Below are 24872 nucleotides of genomic sequence, written 5' to 3' on the forward strand. Positions count from 1 at the left end.
ATGAAGCAAGTACCAATGCCTGCTTATGCATCATTTTATTTTTAAAGGTTAAAGGATGTAATTAAATTAGTTTAAGAAAAGGAAACGTGGAGTCTCCTAGAATACAAATTTGTGTAAGAAGATATACAAGTGCACAGTGAAACCAAAGAAAAGAAATCTTATTCAATCAGACCTTCAGAACCATGCGGTTGGAAGTATCTTAGTTGAATTGGTGTTCCATGATTAGGATTATGGTTAGGATTCATCTAATACATGAGCTCTTGTTTTCTGTGCCTCAAACTTCAATTGGAGTGTGCCATTACATTGATATCTAAAATTTGCTAACTTTCCTGTTGATGGGTACCACTATACATATTGCACAATGCATCTTTCTTAATGCATGTCTGAGTGACCTCTTTTACCACTGAAATGGTGACTTAGTGCTATTTGTTTCTTATTTTCAATTTGTTCCATGTTTGATTCCACACTCTCAGTTCAGGCATGATGGGGATGCATTTGGTTTGTCATTCTCATTTTTCTTTAAGTGATTATGCTGAACTTGTACAATTAATTTAATGATCTTTCTTTCCTGTAGATCCTATTGCGGATATTCCTTTGAGAATTTCGCTACAGAGGACACTAGAAGAGGCGATGTGGATGAGCTTCAGCCAGTTGATGCAAATGTAGAATTTTGTTCTGTGATTAAAACCAAGCTAGGTGCCCATCGTATTATTATGGGTGCTGAGATGGACTGCTATGATATGTCTGAAAGTGGCAAGAAGTACTATGTGGAGTTGAAGACCAGTCGGGAGGTTGGCTTTTTCTCCCCTTTCCTCTGTCCCCCAACCCAATTTTATCTCTCATTGGTTCTTTCAAGTTTCAATGAAGGCATGTTTGATGAAGCTAGTATTCTCTTGATGTTGATGTTATGCCTCAACTAATATGGTTTTATGCAATTGCAGTTGGACTTCCATACTGAGGAGAGGTTTGAGAGGCAGAAATTATTGAAATTCTGGGTACTTGACTCTTGAAGACATATGCTTGAAAATGTTCAATTGTTATGTTTATATACCTAAGTGAGTGATGCTTGCAACCATTTTTCATGTGCAACCCCGAGTAATGGGACTTGCAATGCATGCCACTAGCCTCAAATTATTGATTTACAAAATTATTAGTGTAAAAATCTCCTTTTGTGCTAAAAGGTTTTCTATGCATGTGATATTTATATGATGCTTAAATTCCTTAAGAGAAATATTCCTGTGATCTGTGATTTTCAAAGATGATGTCATGATGCTTTACTGTTATAAACCATATTTTGTCTGACAACAGTTTCATGGCTTCATCTTTCACAGATACAATCATTCCTAGCTGGTGTGCCTTACATTGTTATTGGCTTCAGGTATATTTAGTTCCTGGCATATGATGAGCCATAAGTTTGGAAATGCAAACTGTTGGCATTTTTTTGGGTCTGTTGGATTCTGCATAGTTACCCTTTTTTTCTTAAATCAATAGGAAGCCAATTTTGGGTTCTGGGCACATATGCTTTGGGTCTTTTGCAGGGATGATGCAGGTACTCTTCTCCGAGTTGAAAGGCTTAGTACCAAGGATATCACCCAAAGGGTAAAGATGAAAAACTATTGGCAGGTAAAGCTCAGATGCCGGTAATGTTCGACTTGAAAATGGTAGTCTGTACTATTTTTTGCAGATCATATTATTTTTTCTCTTTTAATTCTATTTTCTTAAGGCAAGCTTGCTCATTGATATAGCTGTCAACCATGGACTAAAATCTTAGCCCCCATGACTAAGTTGCCATATATGTATTCCATGTTTAGTATGCTTACTACTAAACAACTGTTTGATGGACATGGCAGGGAGGTGTCTGCTTGGCCTTTGCAGATGAGGTACTGTGCTGGATATACGGAACAGTCAAAGAGAGTTGAGTATCGTTTTTCCACTCTCCTTTCTATCCTTAGCTATTTTTGGATTCAGTCAAATACATGATACTCGTTTTCATTTGTTTCAGATGAAGATTATATCCTTCAGTTTTCCCCACCTTTTACTCGGTTAGAGCTTCTGCGAGCTCATTCATGCTCACCTGTGATCACTAATCACGTCAATCAACTTTAAGCGTGTCTATGAAGCCAAGTTTTTTTATGGATGTCTGATGCTGACAATATACAAAAGGTGGAGGGATTAAGAGAGTTTTCTGGGAAATTCATCCACATTTTGCTATTACAGGAAAGTGTCATTACCTTCTGAGAATGTGAATTGAATACAACGATATGCGCAGAGCACTTTCATGTGCTGTTGTATGATGAAGAAATACAAGGTTTATATTGTAGAATAATTATCCTCATTCCTGGGAAACAGTGTCTGCAGTTTCCCTATTTATGCAAGAATACCAGACTTTCTTTTCAAGCATCAGGGCTCGTTATGTTGGACTCCTCATGGACATCTCTTTCTTGGGGCTGTTCTGCAGCCATAAAGTGTAAATGCTCCAAGATATGTAAAGCAGGTGCAAGCTCTTTATTTATTTCTTCTCCAATACTCTGATACCCATATACATTTGTGATCCGCTTTTGAACCATAAGAAGATCAGTGGTAGCTTTTATTTTACCTTTTAGTTCATTTATCAGCTCCAATAATGGGTTGATCTTTGCAACTTTCACCTGAAGTTTAGCATTTTCTTCTTGAGCTTTCTTCAGTTTGTGTTTTAGGAGACGATATCCTTCTAGAGACATGAGCAATTGTGCTGAGAGATGTCTGTTGCGTTCTTGAAGGGCAGCCATTCTGAATGTTTCGTGGCTCGTCTCCTTGTGCTTGCTGATGCATGCCTGGACCTTATCAAGCAGCGTGTTGTTCTGTGCCTTTAAGTCATTCAGGTGTGTTTCCATTCCACCTAGCTCGTTAACTTTTCTTGCAAGCTCTGCAGCAATTATCTCTTTCTCTTTTCCAAGGCTCATAAGCATCATCTCCATGTTCTTTCGTGAGGTGATGCTTGCTGCAAGCTCTTTCCTGAGCCTCTGGTTATCTTCATATGCTGTTAAGTAGTCGACTTGTGTTAAGACAGACACTGTGCATTCTTCCTCCAGTTCATCAAGGTTGTATGACTTGTTTTGCATTAGATCTGTCCATCTTAGTATCTTCCTCCTGAAGCTCCTGAGGATTTGAATTCCTTCCTAACTTGTTTATGGGGCCATAACATTTCTTTCCCATTTTCATCTCTAGATGGCTAGCATCAGATTTGTGATCAGTAGCAGAGAGTTGTCTGCTCATTTCCTCAATCAAGCTTATGATTCCAGCAACTTTCTCACATTTCTTGATGTCTTGTTGTATGTGCTCCCATATGTGTCCAGCAACCTCAGCGTCAGCTTCTGTTTCATGCTAGCTGTCATCAACAAAGAACCGAGTTATGAAAAGCGAACAAGTATCAAAATTCTGGAAATAAGTTCTTGTTATAGTCTTTCCGATTCAGAGGCTGGTGATAGTTCTGGAAACCTGTATGCATCAGCTGTGCTCATGTTGAATGTGTTCTACTAATTCGAATACCGTTATTTACTGGTTCTGGGTGTATATCTTCAGCAGGAATATGGCCCTTTTAGACTTCAGATCAGGCTAATTGGTTGTCTTTCTATCTTCCAAATCTTATGCACCCAAGACAGGTGGAACAGCACATCAAAGGGATGTGGGTGGAAGTATTGGGAAGAACTAGTGGAGGGGTGCTCCTGTTTTCTGACATATCTTTCTGATTGATGAGATTGGGAGTTCAATTATTCCAACTAGATGTTTGCTTTCTAAAGTTTCTCAACTTATGTGGACTTGTATTGTACCCCGTGAAGCTTTGACTTAATTGCATTTATTTTAAGGACAAATTAGTTGGTGTTTAACGCCATATTGTGTGATTATGACCTGGAGTGTTGAGAGTCGGATCTCTTGCGTGTGATGTATGAGATGATGTGGTGAGAGAGATGCATGCGCATGGCATGTTGTGCCCCGTGGATAGTGGAGGAAGTTTTCCAACTAGTGTGGTATTTGACTTATGTGAATGAAGAGGGGCTATCGCCCTGATGCCTTTCGGATAGGGAATGGAATCTTCACTTTTCATGTGGGCTGTAACTTGTTTAACTTCCACTTTAGGAAGCTTCACTTTTCATTGCAGATCTCTCTCTCTCTCTCTCTCTCTCTCTCTCTCTCTCTCTCCAACGTCTAGTTTGAGCTAGGGGTGGGCAATGGGTCGGTGGACCAAGCCGACCCAAGTACACCATGGCCTGGGTTTGGGTCAGAGATTTAATCCCTGGCCCGTTAGCTACCGGGCCAAAACCTATCCTGTTTATAAGGGTGCCGGGCTCGGGTCAGCCCACGAGCCACCAGGCTGACCCAATGGCCTGAGCTGCCTAATTAATTGTATAGGATGTTCGTTGATAACTATTATTATCTACTTAATTAGTTGTATTAACTTGGTTGCATGGTAAGTTGTTAACTGTTAACTTTATGATTCATTTAATTCATTATTTTTGGTCTTATATGAATTAATTCATTAACTAAAATTTCAAAATAGCTTGAGCACAAATGGGTTTGGGCTGGTCCAGACTGACCTGCTGAACATTGATCCATTTGTCCAATGGGCTAGGTCATGGGTTGCTTTGCAAACCCAAGCCCGTTAAGAGCTGGTTCTAAACCCGACCTATTACTAAATGGGCCAGGTCATTCTCAAAGCCTGATAGGGCCAGCTCCAGACTGGCCTAGGCTGGGCTGGGTCGGCCTGATGTCCACCCATAGTCTGAGCACTGGATAAAGACTGCTTATGCTATTGGCTGCACAAAAATAAGGCGAGAGAGAGAGAGAGAGAGAGAGAGAGAGAGAGAGAGAGAGAGAGAGGAATTAATTCCTCAATGCGTTTATGTACCTTCTCTGAACAAACCATGATACCCACTAGGGCCACTACTAAGAAGAGACTTTAACCTACTTTGCACAGGCACACTGGTGGCCGTGAACTATTGGGTCTAATAATAGTGCCATCTCATGAAGAGGCTCGTATTAATCAAAACTAATCTCTTGAAATGGTTGAAGCTCAATCAGAGCTAATCTCTTGACTTGGATGAAGTTAAATGGATGCAGGGGAACGCCCCTACGTGAACCAAGCAATAAGTTTATTCAAGGATCTTTTCAATTAACCCGTTACTGGTTTCACCAAAATTTTCCATGCATTTTTCTGCAAGCAAATGTGCTGGAAAGTTTTCTAGTATCAAGACGTTTTCCAAACCTATGTCTAGGTCGCACCATTATAACCGTGAGTCTCAGCCTCTCAGGTCCACGAGTTACCTATCCAAAAAAAAAAAAACATCAACATACCCCGCGTTGTGTCCCCATGTATACTACTTTTGAAGCAAATTTACACCAAAAATGTGGACTCATGTCCTTATGACAGATGGCTAAAAAAAACTATCTCCGGAGGGCATATTGGCTGGTGTTCAGTTGGTAAAACCCTTCAACCGGGCAGGGGCCTACATTTCATGATAGAGAATCTCAACTTTTCTTACCTGAACAATAGCCAATGTAAAATGGACATTGTGCGAGACACTTCAAAAACACTTGTAGGGAAGTAAAGCTAACAAGAAATAAAGCCGTTGGTTTCACAGTAAAATGATCCTGAAGTTTCTCATTATCATTCTATTATTATTTTTATACAAGGATATTCAAGTTATAGTACTCCATGACTGGAAATGGTCAACTTGTTCACAGACTTTTTCTTCAACTTCATTGGAAAAATGACCTCTTTCTATTGCGCTCTAACCGCTGTTCTCTCTGTGGCAATCATAAATAACAGACAAATAAATAAACAATGTGATAGAAAAAATTGAAAAGATTAATTTATAGAAGTAAATTAAAGTAAATTGAAAATCTATGTTGTAGCTTTTGCAGTCATTTGAAACTTTTTCTTTTTTGAAACCCTTGTAGCTTCTATAGTTGAATTAACAATGATTTTAAACCACATGCATCGCGAAATAATTAACAATGAGATTCATGAGCAATCTGAAGTACAGATGCAGAAAGATACAAGAATCTCTGATTGATTTTTCATCAGGTTCAAATGGCTTTATCCTAAGTTTTCTCTACAATCAACGGAAAAGACATGTATTTCTCTTTTCCTTTTTCTGAACTTTTCAATCAGTTGCCTTTAGAATTTCCTAGAATGAAACCAAATTGGTTCGTAAACATATTCCCTTACTACAAAGATTCATAATATAACTCATGTTAAATATCTCAATAGTTGATAATAATCTGCCAAACTGAACTTTTCTATTAAAAAATGTGGGAAAAAGGTATATAAAAACAAATATTCGGCAAGACAAAATAGTGATTCCAAACTAGATTAAAGGAAAGCAGATATACTCACCTCCTTCTTCCTGCATTCTTTATAAACATCAAACTGTTGTTGGCATTTGCTTTTGTCATAATTAAAATCATCCAGGCCTGCAGTTATCACCCAGAAGATTTGTATAAACTCCAAAGAGAAGGAAAGAAATAAATGTGCTGAACAGATATCTTGATGACAAACACGTGCACATAAGCACAACAAGAACACGTAGAACACTTGTGCACAAAAGCACAATACAAAAACACTCAAATGCTCAAAGGCATACAAATGAACATTAAAATCTCATAGAAATCACTATTGGGCTTTGTCCCAAAACCTTACCTTTACAAAGGGGGAGAGCCCCCTATATATACACATATGATGGCCTTGGGGGGGGGGGGGGGAGCAACATATAGCTGTTGAAGCCCCTCCAACGGTCACAATTGTGACCGTTGGAAGGGCCCAACAGCTATATGGTTGGCCCCCCAAGGTTTGGTCAAAAAGACAAAAAACAAAAAATACAAAAAAAAGATAAAAATACAAGGAATAAAAAATGTAAAATTTACATACATATTCGTAATGTGAATATGCGCAAAAAACACGAAATACCAAAACTACCCTTACGACTAATAAATGAGAATATATATATATATAAAGTAAGTACATATACATATATATAATATATGTATATGTAGTACCCTATATATATAATATATATTGGATTACAAGATTGAAATACATATTTTAACACCCCCTTCAAACTTAGGGCAGGAAGACCGAAAGTTTGCTAAGAAGAAAGTTGAATCGCAGAGCACACAACGCTTTGGTGAAGAAATCTGCCAACTGATATTCTGAAGTTACATATGGAAGATCTATGACTCCTTTCAGATAAGCTTCTCAAACATAGTGACAATTCATCTCAATGTGCTTTGTTCGCTCATGGAAAGTATGATTTTTAACAATGTAAATTGTGCTTTTATTATCGCAACATAACTTGGTGGGCCCTTCTATTACAATTCCCATATCTTCCAAAAGCTGATGAATCCACACAATCTCCATGGTAGTAGTTGTCATGGCACGATATTCAGCTTCAGTAGAGGATAGAGACACTTTTTGCTCCTTCTTGCATCTCCATGAAATTAGCAAATCTCTTAAAAATACACAGAAGCCAGTGGTGGAGTGACGGTTATTCGGGTCACCTCCCCAGTCTAAATCAGTATATGCAATTAATCTTAAGTCAGAGGAAGAGGACAATAAAACTCCCTTATTTAGAGTACCCCTTATGTATCTTACGACCCGTAAGACGACACTCATGTGAACTGAAGTTGGTGCATGTTGAAACTGATTTGCGGTATGAACTGCATGTGAGATATCTAGTCTAGTAATACTCAAGTACATCAATGATCCTACAAGTTGTCTGTAGGGAGTAGGATCTGAGAGAGGAACACCATCATCATTTTTTATTTTGGCTCCTACTATAGAAAGAGTTTCACAAACCTTATCATCTGTAATACCTGACCTGTCAATAATCTCAGATGCAAGATAACAATCCCTGCATTAGTTTTTCTAACAAATAAAACAGTGTCAGTAAAGAAAGAAGAAAAACCATTTTCTAACATTACTGAGTTAAACCTATCATACCAAGCCTTAGGGGCTTGTTTTAAACCATAAAGTACTTTTCTAAGACGAAACACTTTCCCTTCTGGGAGCTCTATTCCAGGTGGAGCATCCATATATACCTCTTCATTCAAATCACCATTCAGGAAAGCATTCTTAACATCCATTTGATAGATGTTCCATTTGTTGATTGATTCAACAGTGATGAGACATCGGATAGTGACCATTCGGGCCACAGGCGCAAAAGTTTCTTCATAGTCAATCCCATATTCTTGACTATATCCCTTGACAACTAATCGAGCCTTATATCTCTCAAGAGATCCATCGCTTTTGGTTTTCACCCTAAATACCCACCTACATCCTATGTTTTTCTTACCCTTAGGGAGATCTTGGAACTCCCAAGTCTTAGCCATGTTGAGAGTCGAAAGCTCACATTCCATTGCTCTTAACCATTCATCATTTTTTTTTTTGCTTCTTCGAAGTTTCTGGGTTCTTCATAGGAACAAATGGCGTTAAGGCAAGCTCTATGTTTAGGAGTGAAGGAATCATATGAAATGAACCTAAAAGGCAATTTTCTATTTCTCTCAGTTCTTCGTAGGTTTTCATCATTTGTTGAATTAGAGTCACTAGATTCGTTGTATCTTTCAATTGCACTCCTAAAATTGCTTCTATCTCTATGGGTATATGTTATAGGTTCTCTTAATGCTTCTTCATTACTATGTTGTGAGCTAGAGGGATGAGAGGAATCATCTTCTTTATTATTGATGTCATTACAAGTAAAGTCATCATCACTATCCTCATTGTCATCATTATGGGCTAACATTTCGAATAAGAAAGAATAATCCATATTTTCTTCAAAGGATTCACCCTTTTCAAAACCATTAACATTTTCCAGGAAACTCACATTTCTGGAAACATATAACTTATCATTCTTGATATCATAACAACGAAACCCTTTTTGGGTTTCTGAATATCCAAGAAAGGCGCAGGGGATGGCTTTTGGTGAAAGCTTATCGTTCTTATTAGTAAGAACAAAGCATTTACAACCAAATATTCTCAACCGACTATAGTCAGGTTCTTTAGTGTATAATTTTTCAAAGGGTGAGATATTGTTCAAGTTTTTAGAGGGTAGCCGATTTATTAGATAAACAGATGCTAGAGCGGCTTCAGCCCAAAAACCTTTTGGGATGTTTTGAGAAACCAACAAAGTACGAGTAGTCTCTATTATATGTCTATGCTTCCTTTCGGCTAACCCGTTTTGTTGAGGGGTTTTTAGGCAAGATCTTTGGTGAAGAATACCATAACTTTCAAGATAATTTTTGAATTCACTTGAAAGGTATTCTCCACCCGAGTCACTTCTAAAAATTTTGAGATCCCCATTAAACTGATTTTTAATCATCATATGATAGACTTTAAAAGTCTAAAAAACTTCATATTCGTGTTTAAAAAAATAAATCCAACAATATCTCGTGTAATCATCAAACAAAAATAACATAATAAGCAAAGCCACCTTTGGATAAGATGGGTGTCAGACCCCATACATCAGAATGGACAATTTCAAATGGTCTAGTTGTAAACATAGATCTTTGAAAAAAAGGTAATTTTTTCATTTTCTCAAGTATACAATCATTAAAGTGAAATCACTATTATATAAACTTTTGACAAAAGGCAAATAGAAAATTTTTATAATATTTGGATGTCCAAGTTTCTTGTGCCACACATTAATATCTTTTTGTTGGACAACATTACAAAAAGGATTCTTTGGTACTTGAAGGGAATCAACATAGTAAAAATCACCCTTCCTAGAGCCTTCCCTAATCAATTTCCCGGACCCGGACTGACGATCCTGTATCCAACATTTGTTAGATGAGAACTTTACATCACATCCATGATCCGAGAGTAGAGAAACGGAAAACAAATTTAAATTTAATTTGGGTATAAATCTAATTTTTGGAATAAAGAATCCTTGTTTTTCAAAATTTCTCATTCCTTTTACTTCAAGAGATGTTCCATCCGCGGTTGAAACAAAGGATGGGGAAAATTTTTTTGTATACTCGGAAAAAGAATTAAAACTTGGGGTCATATGAAAAGAAGCACCCGAATCCAAAAGCCAAGAGGTCTTACCGGGGGGAGAAGAAGTTGACATGGCGGCTCCAAGAATGGCCCCTTTTAGAAGAGGTTGAAGAGCATCTACAATTTGTTGAAGAGAGAGGGCCCCACTTGAAGATGATGGACACTCTTGAGATGTAGTAGCCATGGCAAGAAGCTTCTTCCATTTTGAGCAAATAGGCTTGATGTGTCCCGGTTCCTTACAAAAATAACAATTAAGCTTGCTATAGTCCCTCCTTCCTCCTTGTCGACTTGGATTTTGGTTTTTGAAATGAGGAGGCTTGTAGGTCTTTAAGTTGTTCTCCGGTCTTGATACGACATTCACACCTTCATTTTCTTCATTATTGGATGGTGTAGCTAGCACACTTGGGTTGTTCTTGTTAAAATATATGTAATATATATATTTATATATATCTATATCTATATCTATATATATATATAAATATATTTATCATTCACTACCCGATAAGGGGTAGTTATGTAAACTCGCCCAATAGGGGCATTTTAGACTTTTTCCTTTTCTTCCTTTTTCCTTTTCTTCCTTTTTCCTTTTTCTTTTTCTATTTTTTTCTTATTTCTTTTTTGTCTTTTTTGTTCCTTTTTGTGCATTTAATGCACAACCATTGGGGCCCCCAACAAAGAGTCGTTGGGCCCCTAACGGTCACAATTATGACCGCTGGGAGACCAACGACTCCTTGTTGGGACTCCCAATGGTCCCTCTCTCTTGCTTTTCTCTAACTTTCCCTCACTCCTCTCTTGCTTATAAATAAGTGGGGTCTCCCCCTTTGTAATGTGTGGTTTCTTCAAGCGCTTTAGTGCCTTTATAAGATTTTATGCTTTCTAGCCATTATTGGCTTTTGTGTATGTCCTCTTTTGGACTTGTTCTTTGATTTCTATGTGTGAATGTCCATTGTAGGACATACATTTCTTTTCCGCATATTTCATTACATTTCTTACATACACCCATCCGAGTTTCTTCCCCACTCAATTTAGTTATGACATTTTCAAGAGAAGGAGAAGTGAAAGCGGATAAAATATAAGACCGGATTTGTTCGAATTCGGGCCTAAGCCCATTCAAGAAGTTAAAAAAACTATCTTCTTCCAATTGTTTATGACGAAGCTCTATGGCTTCTCCACTTCATTTGGGTTCGAGCATAGCAAGCTCATCCCAAATAGAAGATAGCTCCGCAAAGTACTCTCTAATAGACATTTCCCCAAGTGGAAGCGTTAGCGCCCTCTTTTGGAGATAGTATTTATGGGACAAGTCCCTAGAGGTGTACATCGTCTTAAGATATTCCCATGCTTGAGAAGCTTTCTTGAACTTGATGATATTTGCTTTAATTATCGTTTCTACGGATGCAAAATTCCAAGAGAGGATTTTAAAATTCCTCATTTCCCATTCTTCATGCTTTTTCGTATATTCTTCAAGGGCCTTGGTTCTTTCATTGCCTTCAAGAATTTATCTCTCCTTCCTCTAACAAGGTTATCTTGGGTTCCAGTTCGAGAATCGAGCCTTGGACATAGCCCCAAAGCCCTTTTCCTTTGATGTACGCTTCCATGTTTCTGGCACAAACATGATAGTTGGACCCATTGAGTTTGAAACCAAGAGAGAAATGAGAGTCTTTTTCACCCATTAGAGAGGAGAGATGATGAGAAACAACACGTACCTCAAAGGCTTTTCAAGTCTTTCTTGACAGAAGAGACTTCTAAAATATTGCCCGAAGAAGCTGATCTACTCCAAACTCCAATAGCTTGAAGGCACATTTTTCAAGGCACTCAAAAATATAAAGAAACGCCCGATCCTCCTTCAAAACGAGGCTTTGATACCATGTGAAAGTATCTTCAATAAGATAATAGAGTCAAGATCACAATATTCTTGATGACAAACACGTGCACATAAGCACAACAAGAACACGTATAACACTTGTGCACAAAAGCACAATACAAAAACACTCAAATGCTCAAAGGCATACAAATGAACATTAAAATCTCATAGAAATCACTATTGGGCTTTGTCCCAAAGCCTTACCTTTATAAAGAGGGAGAGCCCCTATATATACACCAGAGTTACTGGAAGCGCCTAGGGTAATGGGGAAGCGCGCTTCCCCGATACGTGCTTCGAAAGCGCGAAACATCACGCTTCTGAAACGCGTGAGGAAGCGTCCCCTTTTTTGAGAAGTGTGCTTCCCTTTATGGGAAGCACATTTCACTTTTATGGGAAACACGCTTCCCCCTCGCTTCCCCATTTTTTTCATTTTTTCGCTTCCCCCTCGCTTCCGGTTCGCTTCCGAGACAATTCATAATTTTCTTCTAAGTGGTCCCCCGCTTCCCCGCTTCCTACATTTTTGAAAGTGCCTCGCTTCCCGCTCCCACTTCCCGTATCGCTTCCCGCTTCCTCAACTGGCAACTTTGATATACACATATGATGGTATTGTGGGGGGGGGGGGGGGGACATATAGCTGTTGGAGCCCCTCCAACGGTCACAATTGTGACCGTTGGAAGGGCCCAAGAGCTATATGGTTGGGCCCCCAAGGTTTGGTCAAAAAGACAAAAAACAAAAAATACAAAAAAAAGATAAAAATACAAGGAATAAAAAATGTAAAATTTACATACATATTCGTAATGTAAATATGCGCAAAAAACAGGAAATACCTAAACTACCCTTACAACTAATAAATGAGAAAATACATATTTTATATATATAAAAAGTAAGTACATATACATATATATAATATATGTATATGTAGTACCTTTTATATATATAAAATATATATTGGATTACAAGATTGAGATACATATTTTAACAGTGTTCAGAAAATAAAATGAGAAATCACACCTCCTACCTAACCATAATAATGCAAGCTTCAACATCACTAATAAATTGAAGCGATTTTTCACGTTTCCAGAACATATTTGATTGCCAGAGTTTTTCAAACTTCAAAATCCCATTTACCTTGATATGTAGGCACTATAATTATAACTATATCCACAGTTTCACGTACCTTGCCATTCAAAGTGCACTATAGTTGCTAAGAGTGGAAGCAAAGCCAAGTGTCAGGAATGCAAACCAGAGCTTGGGCACAACCAATCATATACTCTCTGTGTGTTACTATCTGTGTATTTTTCTATGTGGGTGAATGTGTGACCTTTAATTTGTAGAGATACAAAATATACGGTCACCCAAAATTTTATGGGTAACTCTTCTTAAAGAAGAAGTCTAATATTGAGTCTTTCGTGATGTCTACAAAATATAAAGAAGCATGAATTTGTTGGTCAGAAATGTATTAGCTAATGAAAGAGATCCATCTAGTTAAAAAGGAGTGCAATGCCAATTAGTTGGGAGCATTTCAGTATGAATCACATCCCTGAGTCATCCTAGCGTGAATCAAGCTGCAACTTTGACCAAATTGAAGAATCCAGTGGCTATATATTGGACCCGTAGGATGTAATGGTCATGATCTAGAGAACACTAAGTCCTCCAAATGGTGCTGTAAACAAGAGGGGTTTTAGACTACACATCGTTCACAACAGTCAATAGCTAAGGAGGTCTTTTGGGTGAAGAGGAAGCAAGTCCAGCTTCCTGTTAATAAACTGGAAACTATTTCCTGTAACTGGTATATTTTGCAAAGTCACAGTGTCCAGACAGGACGGATCAGTGTAAATTAGATATTGCATAAACTGCAAATGGCAAAACATGCACCGTGGGACATTTCATTTATGACAAGGCAGCTTAACCCTAGATGGTGCATGTTGGGAGGAAGAATTTGCAGCTTTATGGTTTAGAGTATTGGCTGATGACAAAGCAAAAAGAATACAGGAAGCATGTAGCCGAGAAGCAAAATTACAAGAAGTTTTAGGAGCAAGACTGCTAGACTGGTAAAAAGAAAAAAAATAAGAATTGTGGATTGAGATAACCTAGATATATATCATAGTAGCTAAAAACAATACAAAAATCAACTAAATTAGGCAAAGTGGGAGGCCACACATGAAAGAGCATGCATGAGTCGCTTGGCGCATTGTGTCAGCTACTATCTTGAGAAGAAACGAGGATTAATATTTGATGAAGATAGTATTAGAGGATTATTCAAAGAAAATTCTTAGTCAAGAAGATGGTAAACGTCTCCCAAAAAGATCCACATTGAACATCCTTTTTGTTTGCTCTCTTTAAAGGTTTTGAATATAGCAATAATGGAAAATTTCTTGTCCTAGAAGATTGGACCCTTGCACACATAAACTGGAGCCTCAAGAGATCAGAAAGGTGACACAATACGATCAATAGACTGGTCGGTTTTGGTCCATGGGTCGCTTGGTACCTAGAGACCATGGTACATTATGTAGGGTCATTAACTTCATTTGAACTCCAAATACATGGTACATTGTGTCAAGGCTTAAGATAAGCATTATATAAGGACTATGAGATGCTAGGAAAGTGATCAAACGTGCAATATAGACATCTAAATTGCATGACTGAATTTAAGGGAGAAAAAAAACTTAGAATTATCAAAATCATTAGAGAAACATGAAAATGTTGGTTGAAGCTTGCAAAGAGCAAAAAAAGGAAGCACACAGAAATCATGAATAAATTATTCAAAATCCATACAAAAAACAATAATTTCAGAAAGTATGACAAAAAAAGATCTTTTTGCATATTAACGAAACTTAACTGGTAGATATAACAAGCAAACACGTTCACCAATACCAATATTGGCAATTTCTCGACAACTAAAACTACAGGGAGAACGAACTTTTGGGAAAATCTCGCGAACATATCTGAATTAAAAAAATAAAAAGCTGAAAAGGATAATAAAGAAAAATAGTGATCTCTTCCAATAATGTAAAAAAGTAGAAAACATCGATATACTGAAAATATTTACTTTACCTCGTATTTTCATAAACCAGCTCATACACAAAAAGATTACCTCATACCATAGTACCCATTACATATAATCATGAAGACCATCTTTTTATTTTTTCATATTTATATCGAAAATCTCAAAACTACTGCAGTCGCTAGCAATTCAGGGGAAAAATAAAATTAGCTCAAACAACTATTTATAAATAATACCTTATAAACGCAATTAAATAAACAATTGGTCAGATTATTCATATGATCCATTTGATAATATACCGAGCAATACCCAATTACTCATAACAATGTATTCACAAAACCCATCGATTGTAGGATCACCCACCAACAACCCAAAAATCGTTTCCAAAACGATCACCAAATACATGTCTTCCACTAACTAGATGCCTTCCAACTGAAAATCAATTTAATCAACATATGGTGCAGAGAGAGAGAGAGAGAGAGAGAGAGAGAGAGAGAGAGAGAGAGAGATTACATTTAAGAGAAGCAGAGTACTCCGCGAAACAATCGGAGTCCGACACTCTGGAAAAACCCGGGACGGAGGTTGTAGAATCGGACGCCATGCCTGCTCTCTCTCTCTCTCTCTCTCTGTGCAGAGGGTGAGCTTCTGGTTTGTTCAGGGGGCGGTGCACGGCCCATGGTATTGGCTAACTTTTGAATTTATCGTCATTCTTAAAGTAATAAAATCGCAACCCGGTTTAAATTCAATATAAAGTTTTTATGCAATTTTAACACTAGTTAATTGGTTTTTCTTTTATTTAATTCCATTTTTATTGTGAATTTGTTGAGATTAAGTCGATTTTTTCGTTCTTTTTTTTTTTATGACACGAAGAAACTATGTCTGAGGTCGGAGACCTAATCACACGAGTCTTTAGTCTGCTACCTGTGGTGATTGTTTGCCCCAGGGGTGTCAATAGATCCGATATGACCCCATCCCGACCTGTACCGGATCCCATAAGGTCAGGGTTTGGTTACAATATCTATTCGGGCTGGACCTATGAGATCCAATTACTAAATGGGTCGGGTATGGTTTATGACATTTTATAACAAACCCGGGTCTGACTCGAGTTTCAATTAAGATTCACAATTTTTCAATGTAAGAAAAAATTATTATATAACTGGGTATGAATTAATGGGTCAGGTTTATGTAATTCTTATTGGATCTGGGTATGTTTTTTCATATAAAAAATCCAATCAGATAGGAATCTGAATCTGAAAGCCGCATCATTTTAGTTGGATCCTAGCTTGAACCCACCATTTTAGCAAGGGCCCGACCCATTAACAACCCAAGTCTCAGCCTACAGGGCCTCACTCATCTATTAGGGACTTGTGACAAATTGACCAGACATCACAAGTTCTAAGCCCACCAATGGTGTCTCTTGTCGCAAGGTCGAAGCTGGGTGTACTTCTCGATGGGCAGGGGGGGACCTCCAGTAGGGGTAGACATCAGGCTAAGTCGGCCTGATTAGGGTGCAATAAGGACCCGACAGGCTCGACTCAGTTACAATCGGGCCTGGGTTGGGTCGGGCCCTTTAAGCCTGACCCAGTTAATGGGTCGGACCCTATGCATTTTGCACATGAACATGATTAGGACCCGATTATCTAATCACGCGCGCCAGGCCTGACCCGACATTATTCAGGCTTGGGCTGCAAAGTGCATCCCGATCCCGACCTGATTTGGGCCGAGTACCCAAAACCCGACGGGCAGCTTGGTAGGATGGCCACCCCTTAACCTCAAGTGCTTTACAAACCGAAGGCCAACAAAGTGAGGGCTTTCCTTGGACCATCCAAAAAAACCTATGGTTACCATCTCAGCCCCCTTGGACCCCGAGGAGAGCTTCCTTGCTTCGCCTTACATAAGGAGGTGCCCATATTGGGGTCTCAAACTTGGGTTAGAAGGAAAGCTCCCTATCCACAAGCCCAAGTCCATGTGTTCTATCACTTGGAGTCAACTCAATGGTTTTTCAAATGAGGTTATTTTGAAAACTTTTATAAAACCTTTTCCGTCTAAATAGGGTGTCAACGTGCTTGATTTATCCAGACCCGACCCAAACCAAACCCTATAGAGTCCGGGTATGATGATAAATAAGAAGACCCGAGTCAGGTTTGTGACATTTTATACCAGACTTGGACCTGATCGGAGTTCAGATTAAGGCCCATAATTTTTCAATGTAAAATTGATAAAAAATATAGTTTTACCGGGTATGGTTCATGTAGTTCTTATCAGGTCTGGGTATGATTTTTTCATATAATGGATCCGATTAGACTCGAGTCTGAACCCTATGCCATACCCAAAAATCTAGTCTAAGTCTGGTTCCACCTAGGTCTGAATCAAACCCGACCCGTTGACTTCTTAACCAGGGCCAGGCTTCGTTTTCTAGCCCCAATACTGTTCTTTAGCTCGATGACCAAAGAATTGATGAAATTAGAAATGGATATGAGGTTGGGTAAATGATCAGGCTTTGGGTGTTGATCATATTATTCTATTGAGATTTTCAATTTTCTTTATTTTTTGGTTTTGGCAAAAAAATAAATCTTAGCATAAATAATTATATATAAAACTTATAAAAAACAAGTGAAATAAAAATATTTTAAAATGCAATAATTTTTTTCCATATGTATAAGGCAATAAAAGTGGACAGATTGAGACAAAATTGTGATACATTAATTAAAAATAATAAATATCAAGTTGGTAATTTTTCTTACGTCTCTAACTAAAAAAGGCCTTAGGTATCATATACACTCCCAAGATAAAGAGCCTTGGGCATCAGGAGACATGCTCCAAAATCTAACAAGATTAAGTGAATACTAAATTTATAGCTTTTTTTTTAATATGTTGCAGCATTTGTCATAAAGGGCTGCAGCAATAAGCTCAATCATCAAGCAAAGTGCTTGAAAATGTCATCTATACCCAAGCTAAACTTGGTGAGGAGGGGCAGCAATCTTTTTTTTTTCCTAGTTAAAGAGAACCACTTGTTTTTTCTTTTTCTTTTTCCTCTTACTAATTAAACTCCATGAAAAAAAGTGAGGGGCAGAAGCATTGTTGTCAGTATCAGTATTTTAGAAAATCGATATGCTTCACCCTTGAATCAGTTATTTTTTAATAAATATAAACAATACTAAAAAATATTTTTTAATAGCTTTAACATGTGTCATGCTGTAGTTGACACTTAATATTTTTAATTATTTTTTGGCTGATTCAGAATGATTCACTTGAGTATTGGTATCGATCGATTCACCTGAATTGTTGGTCAAACGATATAGGTAGGGGTGCACATGAACTGGGCTCGAGCCGAGCTTAGGCTCAAGAAGCTCGGCTCGTTAAGAAAAAAAGCATGTTCAAGCTCCGCTCATTCAAAAAAAAACATGTTCAAGCTCGGCTCGAATTGGTTGAGCTGAGCTTGAACAACATGAGTACAAACTTAGCTCTAGTTAAGCTCGAGTCTGGCTCAACTTGGCTCAAGCTGAGTTGATTTTTTTAAAAAAATTGTTTTCAACAAAAGTGGGAAAGGCGGGATTAAAAACACCCACCTCTCACACAAACATCTAACATAATAATAGGTTGGATGGAACTTTTGCTTTTATCTTTTGTCCAAAAAAATTTATACATATCCTAAAACTAGCCAATGTGTGACTATCAACTGAGCTTAATCGAGCTTAACTGAGCTCTAATGCTTGATCAAGCTCGGTTTATTTATATTTAATGAGTTTATACTTGTGTTCAAGCTCAACTTATTTATTTACTCAGATGAATCCGAGCCAGGCTTAAACGAGCCGAGCTCAAGCTAGCTTAGCTTGTTGTGCATTGATAATACATAAAATGCATATCGTTTTATCATACATTCATGCATTTATATGCGGTTTTATGGCATAAGCATCCATATTTGAATGTTTTAGGTGCAAAGAGGTTTGAGTTTGAATTTCACTTGAAATTGAGTTAAAATGAGAGAGAGAGAGTTATTTCAAGGTAATGGGTTCAGTTTTTGAGGAGATTTGGATCCAGATCTGACCTAAAACCTTCACCATAGACCTTGGATCAGATCCATACTCAAACCTATCCAAGATCCGAAGATCTAAGGTGAGAAAGTCAGATTCACCCTCAAAGATGACGCCTAGAGGTAAATCGCAAATTTTAATAATTTGAAGGTGATTCTTGAAAATAGCTCAAACTAATGGCTGTTTTATGAAATAGGGTAAAAATTTTATATGAATAGAAAGCTACAACCCTAAACTCGTTCAGAAGCCTTGGAAGCTGTGCCTTTCTTCTCCAATCTTCTTCTTCTTGTTTTCTTCTTCCTCTTCTTCACGTGTTTCTCTTCTTGTTTTTTTTTTTTTCATTTTTCTCCTTAATTCTCTTGTAAATCTTCATGTTTTTCACGTTCTCTCTATTTTTCTTGTTGTATTTTGTGTCTAATCGCTGTAGGTATATCTTTTTGAGCTTCAAATCAGATTTAGCATGAAAACACTAATTACCTTCATTGACCGACAACCAATAATCCTATCTATCAACCATCGTCCATCTTTTCTTCTTCATTGATCTTTCCATTCATAGATTCAGCTCTGGGACGTGTGCAACAAGAGGATATCAATGTGCAGCAAGGGAAAGAACGTAGGTACATGTTTTCAAGAAAGGTGGAACACTCTCTTCTTCCTAAAGTTTGTTGGACAACCCTTGAGGTAAGTCTTCTCACCCACTACTTGTAGTTAGGCATACAATAAATTTAATTAGATTAGACATATAGTTCTTTGTTAGTTTATTAAATCAATTTATTAATTAAGTTGTTTTCCAGCTTTTCTTTTGAAATTAGATTAATTAGAATTAAATAAATTAGCTTTAATAGCGTCAATCAATGTTGGTCCTGCAATTTTGATGTGTTATAGTTAATTTTAATTGTTTATTGATTAATTTGATATTAGTTAGATTAAGATTTAATTTCATCTTGTTGTTTTGCGTCAGATTCTGTTATCATTGTCATTTTTAGGTCTGATTTAGTCGATATTAGTCGAGTTATTGTTTAAGTTAGTGGTAGATAATTATATCATGCAGTTTTGTTTTTTTTAGTATTTTTAATTAATTTTCAGCATTTTGTCATTAAGCTAGTGATTATTTTTTAGTTTAGAATTGACTTTAAAATAGTCTTCATTCGGATTAGTATTTAATTAGATTAAATTGCTTAGTTTTTAATTAGCTTTTAATTATTTTATCGTTAAAATAAAAATCGGTAAAGTGAATTTCACGTTTTAGTGCATCATTTCATGTGAATTTTTGTAGAGTTTCATCTAGAGACAAGGCAGCCACATAACTAGATAATATTGGTTGGTCTATGCCAAATTTGAGGAGATTTTGATATGTTTTGACCCTACCCATCCTCAGTCCAAAGTTGTGAGGTCCTACCGAATTCAGACTTTCTTTATTTACAAATTGGGTAGAATAGTTTAGTTTTTTGTATTGTTTTTGGGTGTTGCTTTGTGTTATTTGATATATTAGTGTTAATTAGGTCTGGTTCATGTGTGTGTGCATTGATTTTTGTCAAGAAAAACATAGGTGTTTTTATTTAGTTTCTTTTTAGTTGTGACCGTTATTATAATATGCTTATTTTTGTTTTAGTTTTTTTGAATAGTGTTAAATTAGATAGATTTATTGTTGATTATTTATTGATTTTCTTTTGGTTGTTCTCGAATTTAGTTAGAATTAATTTGTTTGAGTTTTTAACTATATATTAGTCCCGCAGGCTTTTTGTTATTTTGATAGTGACCTTGTTAGTATAGGTATAGTTGTGTATTTTGTTTTGCAAGTATTTTCTCTTAGAGGTTGCTTATTTAGAAATGAGGATATCTATTATTACCTTTTTACTTGAGCTCGAAAAGAAAAAGTCTTGAGCTTAGTTTAAAATTTTCTTTTATTTTAATCGTGTTTACTTTTATCGCATTATAGTTGAAGAGATAGTGTAATTATTTTATTTTCTTTTAAAGTATTAATAAAGTGAGGTTTTAAGTGAAATAGTATACCTTATTTTCTGTTTCCTGAGGATAAGATTCGACTTGTCATTCTACACGAGTGCAATGACAGGTTTTAAATTTATTATTTGGTGTGCAGTTCTTGTTTTAAAATAACCGTTGTCGAACATTGGGCAAAAGACTTAAGAGTTTGACTCTCAACTTATGATTTCCTTTAATAGATGATTATGTGACATTTTGTAGTTGGAATTTATATTGGATTCACAAATGAAGTTTCAACTTCTTGCTAAGGATGGTTTAATGAAAATGACATTGCCCATTTTTTTTTCTAAAGCATTCACTTGCTATACCTAATCCGTGAAAAAACTAGTATAGTTTACAAAAAATAAAGACTATCCCATGAAATCAAAACTCTCCCTTGAATCTCAATCATCCAGATTTTGCAAAAGATGAGGAAGTCAAATTCAAGACCGTATTTTCTTCATGTTTTTATTTAAGTCCATTTTCTTAACATTCACAAAACAAAACAGTGGATTCTATATTATTGGTTTTTTTTATTTCATTTGCCACACATGCTAAATGTTAGGTTCAAACATGCTATTAAAAGTCTTGTTAAAAATTTTAGAGTTCAATATCTTTGCTTATGGGAAAAGTTTAAACATATGACTAAATATTGACATGCATCAAGCCACTGTCCAGTGGATATGATAAGCTAAGAATTCTAAGTCCTAGTGATCCGAGTGTGTCCATATGTAGAGTGTTGAAAAGGAGAGGAAATGGCAACAACATGAATTGCTAACAAATGACATCCTAATTAAAGACCATATTTAATTATTATGTATCCTTGGATATAATTGCACATGGTTAGGGGCATCTGCGGAAATGATGCACACCAGTGGAGAGGGAAAGGGTAAATAAGACATGCTTGTTGAGAGGAGAAGAGAGTCAATGACGAGGTAAGAAAGAAGAGAGACAGAGACAAGGAAGGGAGGACATGAGGGGTAGGCGTTTCCGGGGAGCATATCAAGACCTGGCATACCATCTCATCTTGACTGGAGGCGACCTTGGTAACAACTACCTCGGTAACAAAAGGGTTGATCTCAGGCGAAGGCAGAGATGGCCTTGGCCATGGTAGGTTGAGCTAAGGCAGGGAGCAGACACCACCTCGGTAGAGAGAGAGAGAGAGAGAGAGAGAGAGAGAGAGAGAGAGAGAGAGAGAGAGAGGTAGTTTGTATCATTACGAAAGTGCCTTGTGAGAAATGGGAAGGAAAAGGCTTGTTCAAACGAATTTTAAATCCCTTTCCTATAGTCCGATCTATTAGGATTTACGGTTCATGGGAGACGGGTAGGATCAGTCCAAATGGGATGACTGGCTGAAGGCATTTCTCATATATATACTCACTAGAATACAAGGACTGAAAATATGAGAACTAATGTGTGAACCGTGTTTTTCATTGTTCTCTTCTTTTGAATCTAACCGTACAAATGAATATGTCGGGTTTTATAAGAACCTGCTCTTGAATCATCCAATTTTAATGCATAAAAGGGATTTTTTTAAGGCTTTAAAATAAATGGCGCAAAATCTCCATAAATATTTAAGCATTAAAAAATGACATTTTTTCATTGAAAATTTATGATCTAATGATTGATTCCTAGAAAATTCGCCATGCCGAAAACATACACCGTTGGATTTGCAAAAGAAGTGTTGAGAATGCATATATTTTTAGTTCTCATTATTTTGGCTCAGCTTGTTTAAGATAAATGAATTGTTCATGGCTCAACTTGCTAGTTATATAAACAGATCATAATGAGCCGAGCTGAGTTGACTAAAAGCTGCTGGGTTCATTTACCACTTCTAACTATAGGGAAGAGAAACATGCACAATTAGAATTGAAAGCATCCATTCAGGAGAAGGGTCCATGGTTGCATAATAAACATCCATTCATTAGATTTCAAATCTAATAAGATCTCATGAGAAGGTGAATCTTTCTAAATCTCATTTTTTTGGTTCTTTTCACCACAAGAAAATATGGAATTAGCGACGCCGTCGCTAACTAGCGACGGCTTAACGAGCGAAATAAATCCGTCGCTACAATCAATAATCTTTACAAAAATAGCGACGAAACTGAATCCGTCTCAAACACTGTCGCTAATTAGCGACGGAGTTTGCGATGTAAGGTTTTGTCGCTAAATAGCGACGGATTCGACGACAGAATAGATTCCGTCGCTATTTTGGTATTTTGATTTACGACGGCTTAGCGACAAAATTATTCCGTCGCTAAATGTCGCGTAAATCCCTAATCCCATCCCTCTTTCTCTTTTCCTGTTTCGCTGTCTCTTCAACTGCTCCCGCCCGTCGCCCTCTCCCTCCCGCCGCCCGTCGGCCTCTCTCCGGCCCCCACCGTCCACCGCTTGCCAGCCGCCGCTCCCCATCAGCCTACCACCACCGCCCGGCGACGCGCAGGTAAGCGCTTCCGTCGGCAAGGGATCGACCCCCCCGCATTTCCGGAAGGGGGTCGCCTCTCTGCGTTTCCGGCAGCAGGGGGTCGCCCCCTCTGCGTTTCTGGCAGGGGGTCGACCCCCTGCGTTTCCGGCAGGGGGTCGACCCCCCTGCGTTTCCGGCAGGGGGTCGACCCCCCTGCGTTTCCGGCAGCAGGGGGTTGCCCCCCTTGCATTTTCGATAGGGGGTCGACCCCTTGCGTTTCCGGCAGCAGGGCGCAGGGGGTCGCTCCCCCTGCATTTCCGGCAGGGGGTCGACCCCCTGCGTTTCCGACAGCAGGGGGTCGCATCGCCCCCCTGCGTTTCGGGCAGCACGGCGCAGGGGGTCGGGCCCCCTGAATTTCCGGCATGCAGGGGGTTTCCCTCCCTGCATTTCCGGCAGGGGGTCGCCCCCTGCGTTTCCGGCAGGGGGTCGCCCCCCTGCGTTTTCGGCAAAGGGGTCGCCCCCTGCGTTCTGTGAAACTGCATCTGCCTCAGATTTTTTTTTTGACAGGTGGTGACTTCATTTTAACACAGTGTTTTTTGCAGATTTTTCAACGGAACTCGCTTGTGCCCCGCCACCCGTGGTAAGTAAGTGACAAAAACAATGCAAATCGGGTAAATACCCGTGGTGAGTAAGTGATGCAAGTTCATCACATGTTATTTAATTTATTGGATGTAACACTTTATTGTTCACACACTCACTTAGTTGTTGATATCTAGGACTGCTTTGTTGGAGTTCAGAGATCATGCTGAGCATGATTTTAATGTATGAGAATAGAAGTGTTCTTGTTTTTGGAGTACGGATTCCATGCTAGGCATGGTAGTAGTTAGCGAGATATTGAAGTGTGTTTGCTGCAGGTACATGTTTGACATTTGTTTGATATGAATGATTCTGATGTATTGCAATGTTTGATGTGATTGTATCCATGCTTGCATGTAGTTACTTTCAAATTGATTATGTCTTCCATGTGAATTTGTATAATGAAACCATGCTTCAAATGAATGTATCGTGTCATGAATAGTTTGCACATGAAAATATTAAGTTATCAATGCATGCATCATAATTCTTGTGATTGTATGACATCATATATTGCATGATAAATTTGATATTTTCTTCATCATAGCATTCTGATGGTTCTCTTTTAACTGGTTAGGATACTATTTGTAACATCATACGACAAAATGACTGCAAACCGTGAATGAATGTACCGTAGGATAGTGGAAAATAAGTTATCGCATGAATATATGGATGGTGTTGACAGTTTTATTGAATTTGCAACGACAAGTGTCAGTACAGTGGATCCCACAGGTCGGATTAGGTGTCTCTGCAAGATTTGTAAGAATAATCGATTTGTAGAACCTCATGGTGTTAGACATCACCTATACAGGAAGGGTTTTGTGAGTGATTATCAAAATTGGATGTTTCACGGAGAAGAATTTAGAAACAATTTTGATGCGCGGGTGAATGTGGAGCACGATAATCCATATATGAATTTGATATTT

At 37.8% G+C, this 24872-nt stretch overlaps 2 protein-coding genes across 3 annotated transcripts in view; one reads left to right on the forward strand and one right to left on the reverse strand.

Annotated features, from left to right (window-relative positions):
• LOC149845315 (glycine-rich protein) overlaps positions 1–2565 on the forward strand; it is a 72318-nt gene extending 69753 nt beyond the window's left edge. Inside the window, exons 8-13 of one of the 2 annotated variants that reach the window (XM_089997565.1) lie at positions 575–791; positions 942–995; positions 1332–1378; positions 1539–1623; positions 1851–1914; positions 2003–2565. In XM_089997565.1, coding sequence (XP_089853691.1) covers positions 575–791; positions 942–995; positions 1332–1378; positions 1539–1623; positions 1851–1914; positions 2003–2106 — 571 coding nt within the window. In that variant the 3' untranslated portion in view covers positions 2107–2565. Of the gene's footprint in view, positions 1–574; positions 792–941; positions 996–1331; positions 1379–1538; positions 1641–1850; positions 1915–2002 lie in introns of both variants that reach the window. The other variant, XM_089997566.1, reaches the window with a different exon arrangement.
• A 2887-nt stretch (positions 2566–5452) lies between these two features.
• Positions 5453–15543, reverse strand: LOC149845316 (Cox19 family protein (CHCH motif)). Its single transcript, XM_089997567.1, has 3 exons — positions 15406–15543; positions 6377–6453; positions 5453–5784 (listed from the first exon to the last, which is right to left on the reverse strand). The coding sequence occupies exons 1-3, from the start codon at positions 15491–15493 to the stop codon at positions 5737–5739; spliced, it is 213 nt and encodes a 70-aa protein (XP_089853693.1). The 5' UTR covers positions 15494–15543; the 3' UTR covers positions 5453–5736.
• Positions 15544–24872: the final 9329 nt, after the last annotated feature.

Source organism: Nuphar pumila, chromosome 2 (assembly GCF_984573655.1).
Source record: "Nuphar pumila chromosome 2, dmNupPumi1.hap1.1, whole genome shotgun sequence".
NCBI classification, from domain to species: Eukaryota; Viridiplantae; Streptophyta; class Magnoliopsida; order Nymphaeales; family Nymphaeaceae; genus Nuphar; species Nuphar pumila.

Coding starts and splice junctions, on each gene's coding strand:
- LOC149845316 (XM_089997567.1), bottom strand. CDS start 15,493: ATGGCGTCCGATTCTACAACCTCCGTCCCGGGTTTTTCCAGAGTGTCG. Junction 6,454..15,405: donor GTACTCTGCTTCTCTTAAAT/GTAATCTCTCTC, acceptor TGATAACTGCAG/GCCTGGATGATTTTAATTAT. Junction 5,785..6,376: donor AAGAATGCAGGAAGAAGGAG/GTGAGTATATCT, acceptor TGATTGCCACAG/AGAGAACAGCGGTTAGAGCG.